Below are 7,220 nucleotides of genomic sequence, written 5' to 3'. Positions count from 1 at the left end.
GAACATGACAGAACCAGCTATTTATGAAAATTAAAAAATAATTTCTTTTTTATGTAGCCAATTGAATCCACTTTCTATACAGTAAAATTTAATGTTATTAACTTAATTTGGTCTCAGAATTTGGGAATCTTGGTTTTTTCCTCTATCTTAAACACAGTCTGTCTCTCAAATGGAAATAGCTTTAGTTTTTTGCTTATAAGAATAACCCATGCTGAGGGGAGAAAATTAAATAAAACTGAAAAAAAAATTATTTAGAAGAAAATAAAATCCCTATTTCAACTACCCTGCTTTCCTACCTGATAATCCACCCTACACTTATTATGTGAAGGTATGCAGGACAGGAGGTAAGAGCAGTGGCTGAGCGGAGAAGTAGATTGAGGGGATAGGTGCTTTGAGATCAAAGGTGAGAAAGAAAAACATTTCTGAGAACGTACCAATGACCAGTAATCCCAGGAAAAGGTGCAGCACCTCCCTGATAAGACAGAACAAATACATACCACAGGGAGAAGGGGCCACATTTGACCTTTGCTATTTGCAAAAACCAAAATGAGTGACAGAGCCTCAGGCAGTGAGGGGAGAGGGCGGAAGGGGGGCGAGGCGGAAGGGGGCTAGTGAAGGGAAGAAGTGGGCTGGCTCCTGACGCACTTTCTACGGGCGGGAGGGGAACTAGGGACCCGAGCCCACTGGTGACGTTTCCCTCACGTGATCAGGAGCCGACGTGTGCACAAGTCCCTCTCCTCCAGGTACCAGCTCCGTATTTCCGTGGAGGAAGATAGATTTCGGACTGAGAGACTGAGGGGGCAACTGCCCTATAGCCCTGCAGGTTGGTGCAAGCCGGAGGGGGCGGGGACACCTGGGTTAGTGGTGGTAACAGCCAGAGGCTACACAGAATTTGGTCTGCTTTCCAGATGCCATCCCTTTCCCATCCCCATTCATTTTGGCGCAGAAAATTGCGTGAGTGTTGGGGAAAGATCTGGGTACCATCTCTTATTTCCCTGGATAAGTGCAGGCTTACGGCGGAAAGAAATGTGAGGAAAAGGAAGCATCTCCCCAGGATGGCTACAAATCCACCACCGCCTGCGGACCCCTGGGGTGGGGGTGGCAGAGAGCAAAGACTAGAGCAGATCCAGGAGTGGGTTCTCTCTACCCCTTCTCCAATGCCCATCCTTTTGGTGCAAGAAATGAAGGATTTTGTGGGAGAAGATGGAGAGGGGCCAGAGGCTGAGAATGGGTACCAGCTGGGATCTCCTAGGAGGCAGGCAGGCTATCGGGATGTCTGATGGAGAGAGAGGGCCCCGGGGCGGGGGATGGTGAGGACATGGCCTGATCCCTGCAGGGCGGCAGAAGGAGGGCACAGCCTGTGAGCCTGGGATGGAGAGGGGAGACCCCTGGCTAGGCCTGTATTCTCTATATCTCTTTTCCACCTTCCATCCATTTTGGAGCTGGAAATGGTGGGCTGGGGGGTGGGTGGGGGGCAGAGGAGTGGAGGGAGGAAGGGCGAAGGAGGGGGGCAGAGGTTCTGTCTGGAGATCAGTTCCCTATTGTGGAAAAGTGGCTTCTGAACTAGGGAGGGTTGAGACAAGGTAACATGGACCAAAAAATTTTACTGTTTGGAAATAATTTGTCTGTTGTGTTGCAGAAAAATGTGGTCTTTCTGTGTATATGGAGAGGGAGGGGGTGGCAGGAATGCTCTGGACATTTCTGCCCTGGCCCCTGACTCTACCATCACCATTTTAAGAGAAGGGATAGGCTTTGTGCAATCTGGGCACCCTGAGGTGGGGGTAGGGGGTTGTGCTTTCTGAACATCCCTGTCCTGAACCTCACTCATTTTAGTGCAAGCAAAAGCGAGATAGAAATTTGGAAGGAGGATTTAGAAACACTTTGGAAATAATCTTTCTCTGCCATTGCCCAGTGGTAGAAAAATGGAGGCTGTTTTGACAACTAGAGTCCGAAAAGAATCAGTGTCCCAGTTGCCACTCATTCACATCTCAGTCCTTCATTGACTATGTTTCCCGTCTCTCTACAGGTCTTCGGGTCTGTGGTTGTAGGCACCAACCCAGACAAGAAAAGGAAAGACCTGCAGGATCAGCGCAGGTCAGTGGGAGAGGGCAACTGCCCGAGGATCCCTAGGAGTAGGAGTGACTTACGCCTGAGCAGAAGATGGAGAGGCCACTAGCTGCCACCCCTCCTCCAAGCCTCTCTATTGCAGTCTCAGAATACATGGCCTCTGTCTAGATGCTAAGGAAACATGGTGCTTGATGGCTGGTGAGGATAGAGGGGAGAACAAAGAAGTGAGAGACTCTGTGAAGCCTCTTGAGGATATTAGAGTAGCCCTAAAATCTGAGAACTGACCATTGTTCTGCTGTGTCTGCAGTTCGATAAGTCTTACAACTGCAGGCAAGGGAAAAAAGGAACTGGCCAGGGTTCCTGTAGGTCAGTGTAAGTTGAGACTACTCAGTTAAAATTGTTATGGGCATAGACAAGGTCAGAGCAAAGTTTAGGGACAAATCTACTCTTATACACTTCTCAGCACACCCCACTTAAATGTAGGGAGAAGCATCTGTGGAAGTTTCTGCAAGGTTAGCTCATGTAAACATGTGTGAAAAGGAAAGAAAAAAATGTATGGGTGGGAGTGCACTTGGAAGTTGGGAAAGAGTGGGGAAAACCTCAAATCATAAAGGCAAGTACTATCAGGACCCGTATTCTACCACCTAAGTCCTCAATCTCTTTTATTTCCTCTTTGTCTCCTAGGTCAGGCAAAGGAGGGAAAATTTCAACATGGAAAGGGTCGACAAAGAAAATGAAGGAAAGCCAGAAAATCAAGGAAACTCAGAAAATGAGGGAAAGCCAGAAGATGAAGTAGATACAGAAGATGAAGGAAAGTCAGATGAGGAAGGAAAGCCGGCAGTGGAGGGGCAGCCAGGGCACCAGGGAAAGCCCCAGAATGAGGGACAGCCAGATGATGAGGCACAACCAGAAGATGAGGGAAAGCAGGACAAGCAGGGCAAGTCCGAAGATGAGGGAAAACCACAGGGCGGCGAGGGCAAGCGAGAATCCCAGGCAAAGCCAGAGAGCGAGCGGCGGGCTGCCGAAAAGCGCCCGGCTGAAGATTATGTGCCCCGGAAAGCAAAAAGGAAAACTGACAGGGGGACGGACGACTCCCCCAAGGACTATCAGGAGGACCTACAGGAAAGGCATTTGGGCAGTGAGGAGATGATGAGAGAATGTGGAGATATGTCAAGGGCTCAGGAAGAGCTAAGGAAAAAGCAGAAAATGGGTGGTTTTCATTGGATGCAAAGAGATGTACAGGATCCATTCGCCCCAAGGGGCCAACGAGGTGTCAGGGGAGTGAGGGGTGGAGGTCGGGGCCAGAAGGACTTTGAAGACGTTCCATATGTTTAATGCCTGTGGCCTTGATTCTGATTTCTCTGATGGGAATATTGCCAACCCTGCTTTCCCTGGCAGGCATTTGCCAGGCTATGTGCTTTAACCTTAAGCTGATACTTTGCTTTAGGTGTCACTCTTGTTACCAGCAGCCTTTTGATCCAACTACAGTGCTCTGTCTGTCAGTGGGGGATTTTCACCCATGTGCATGGAAGAGTTGTTCGTGGTACACTGTAAAATAACAATAAAGAAAAAACAGTTTTCAGAACCGCATGTACAGCATCAGCCCATTTTTGGAAAAAAAAAGTTGCATAATACATCCATGCACAGGGAAAACTATGAAACTGAGTAGACTAAAAGAGAAATGATGGTTTTCTCTGTGTGCTGGCATTGGAGGAGATTATCCTTTCTCTGATCTGTACTTTTTTCCCTAAAAAGCACAGATGACTTTTGTCATAAAATAAATTTAAAAAGATTAAAAAATAGAAAAATACATACCAAGCAATCAAAATAACTGTTCAGTGAGCTTATGAAGGCGGTGGCGACACATTCTTGGTGTCAGGATGTAAAATGATGTATAAAACTCACATCACCTCTGGGACTCAAAGCTAGAGGAATCCATCTGGTGGTTATTACAGATCCGCTGCTGTAAGGAACAGTCTTGTCATCTGTGAAATGGGGATAAAACTTTCCTTGCAAGGCTATGGAGAGGATCAGATGAGGTCCTGAGTGTGTGAACTGTGTCGGGCTGGCTCCTGCCCTCTCCCCTGCACTTGCAGGACCAGAACTCCATCAGATGTTTGGGGAAGAGCTGAGGGAGCTCTCACCTGTGTCCAGGAAGAAAGGTGGGTGTCACTCTCCCCTGGGTAATACCATGACTGATGGGCACTGTGCCTCTTCTCATGGGCTCTGCACCCTCCTGAGGGCCCCACTGTTGCTGGTTGGCTGGAATCCTTAAAGTAACAAAGTCTCTTTGGTTTCTCTGGAGTCCCTGGTGAGTTGAATCCCCGCTATCTTCCCTACTGAACTGTGGAAAAGGTCCCTCCACTCAAGTCAAATTTTATTAATCCTGACAGGAAAGGTAGAAAAATGCTTTGTAAAATCTTAATATATTTTCCAGGCGTCATAATTACCCCACTAGACTTGCCCTTTTCAAAGCAAAGAATTTATCTTACTCATTTTGGTACTTAGAACACATAATAGAAGCTTAAAAAATCAATACATTAATTATCAAGTCAGAAGGCCTTAGTTCTTGGCTCAGGTTCTGTCCCTGATTGAATACATAGCCTTGAGCATGTAATGTCATTCTTTAGCAACTGAAACTTGCCACTCCAAAAGGAACACAGCAGGAGAGGGATTATACTACAATTCATTGCTAAACGATTGTAACATTGGCTATAGTAGTGTTTCTCAAGTTTGTTAGCTACTGGTAGACCACTTGCATCAAAATCACCCAGCAATCTTGTTGAAAATGCACAATCCTGGATCCCACCTCAGATTCACTGTATTGGAGTCCCTTTTGACTTGTCTGTGTGTGTGTGTCCTTTTTTAGCTCATTTTTATTTTTGGATACATGTACAAAATGGATATATGTACAAAATTTAAAAGTCCAATAGTGCAAAAGAATTATTATTAAAAACTGCAGTCTTCCTTGCTATTCCACATTCCCACTCTCCAGAGGCAACTACCGTAGATGTCTTTTGCTTTCTTCTGGTATTTACCTTGATATTTCTGAATAATATGCTTATGCTGCTACTTTTTTAACAGCTTTATTGAAATGTAATTCACATAACACAAAATTCACCATTTTAAAGTGTACAATTCAGTTTTTAGTATATTAAGAGAGTTCTGAAACCATCACCATTTTCTGGTTCCAGGACATTTTCATCACCCTAAAAAGAAACTCCATAGCCATTTGCACATGACAGTCTTCCCATTCTCTCCTCCCCTAGCACATGGCAAACACTGATCTACTTTCTTTCTCTATGGATTTGCCTATTCTAGACATTTCATATAAATGGAATCTTACAATATATGGCCTCTTGTGTCTGGCTTCCTCATGTAGCATAATGTTTTCAAGGTTCATCCATACTCTAGCATGCATCAGTACTGAACATTCATGTATATGTTTGGGTTTTTTATTGCCTTTTAACATAAACTTTATTGAAAATTCAAACTGTAAAATTTACATGTACAGAAATGATGGTTCTGCCTTAGTTTATTATGTAGATAACATCAGAGTATGCTAATGTTTGTGTCCAAAGTTGCTTTAACTTCACTTGAATGCTTCGATTCCTTTTATATAGAGGCACTCTAAATTTAATGTATTTGTTTCATGTCTGGTTTAAAGAAAACACAGGTGTGTAATATTTTATACACTAGTTATCAAGTCAGATTATCAAGTTAGAAGGCCTTAATTCTTGGCTCAGGTTCTGTCCCTGATTGAATACATAGCCTTGAGCATGTAATGTCATTCTTTAGCCACTGACACTTGCCACTCCAAAAGGAACACAGCAGGAGACAGATTATACCATAACTCACTATACCACTAGTTAATCATTTCTGCTGGAAGAAGAAAAGAAAACTTTTTTCAATTTTTCTTTCTTTTGATTAAAAATTTGTTTCCAGTTTTATCGAGATACAATTGACAAAAATCACTGCATAAGTTTAAGGTGAACAGCATAATGGTTTGACCTATGTATATTGTGAAACGATTACTGCAAGAAGTTTAGTTAACACCCATCTTCTCATAGAGATACAATAAAAAGAAAAAGAAAAAAATATTTTTCTCCTTGTGGTGAGAACTCAGGATTTACTCTGTTGACAAATTTCACATATATCATACAGCAGTGTTAGCTTTTTGCATGTAAATATGTTTTCAGTTTTCTTGGGGATATGCCTAGGAGTGGAGTTGCTGGGTCCTATGGTAGCTCTATGTTTAACTTTTTGAGGAACTGCCAAACTGTTTTCCAAAGCAACTGTGGCATTTGACAATCCCATCAGCAGTGTATGAGGTTTTCAACTTCACATCCTCACGAGCACTTGTCATTGACTGTGTTTTTTATTATAGCCATCTTAGTGGGTATGAAGTGGAATCCTGTTGTGGTTTTCATTTGCCTTTCCCTAAAGGCAAATGATGTTGAGCATCTTTTCATGTGCTTTTGGGCCATTTATATATGTTTAGAGAAATGTGTAGTCAAATCTGTTAAACATTTTCAAATTGAGTTGGTTATCTTTTTATTGTTGAGTTGTAAGAATTCTTTGTTTATTCTGAACACAAGTCCTTTATCAGATGCATGACTTGCAACTGTGATTTCTTGACTTGTTAACGTTAGTCATTATTTACTGACTTTATGATATGATAATTGAGTAGTTCTCTCTTTTGTCACTCCCACTATCCATTGCCTGCCCCTCAATATAGCTTTACCACATATAATGTGTATTTTAACAAGCATTCTGGTGATTCTGTTGCTTAACTCTGAGGATCATTTGTGCATTTGTCAGGTTAGGCTAAGCTTGTGCTAAGATAGCTACCGCCTCCAAAATATCAGTGCTTAACACAACAAGTTTATTTCTCAAACTTCATGAGGATTGGGGATGGAGAGGTTCTGCTCCCCCTAGTTTCCCAGAGATCCAGACTAATCATGATACTGATGAGGATTTTTAGGCTGCTTAATTTTAAAATGGCTTATGATGAGGATTTTTAGGCTGGTTAGTTTTAAAACTACAGATGAGATTCAGGCTCCAAGGAGTGGACTTTGTTTGCCCCTTTGTTGGGAAACATTTACATTTCTAAGGGAAACCTCTATCTGTGAAGATGCCTCCCTCTCTGTGCC

General features: G+C 43.2%; 1 protein-coding gene across 2 annotated transcripts; it reads left to right on the top strand.

Moving 5' to 3' along the window:
- Positions 1–514: 514 nt before the first annotated feature.
- Positions 515–3,657, top strand: TCEAL5 (transcription elongation factor A like 5). Of its 2 annotated transcripts, none has more exons than XM_001503040.6 (3): positions 515–823; positions 2,027–2,094; positions 2,752–3,657. In XM_001503040.6, the coding sequence occupies exon 3, from the start codon at positions 2,779–2,781 to the stop codon at positions 3,400–3,402; it is 624 nt and encodes a 207-aa protein (XP_001503090.2). In that variant the 5' UTR covers positions 515–823; positions 2,027–2,094; positions 2,752–2,778; the 3' UTR covers positions 3,403–3,657. The 2 variants fall into 2 exon arrangements, with proteins under 2 accessions (XP_001503090.2, XP_070114475.1); XM_070258374.1 differs by lacking the exon at positions 515–823 and adding an exon at positions 853–954.
- Positions 3,658–7,220: the final 3,563 nt, after the last annotated feature.

The sequence above is a fragment of the Equus caballus genome, chromosome X, assembly GCF_041296265.1.
Source record: "Equus caballus isolate H_3958 breed thoroughbred chromosome X, TB-T2T, whole genome shotgun sequence".
NCBI lineage: Eukaryota > Metazoa > Chordata > Mammalia > Perissodactyla > Equidae > Equus > Equus caballus.
This window is presented reverse-complemented; position numbering and strand designations above follow the sequence as displayed.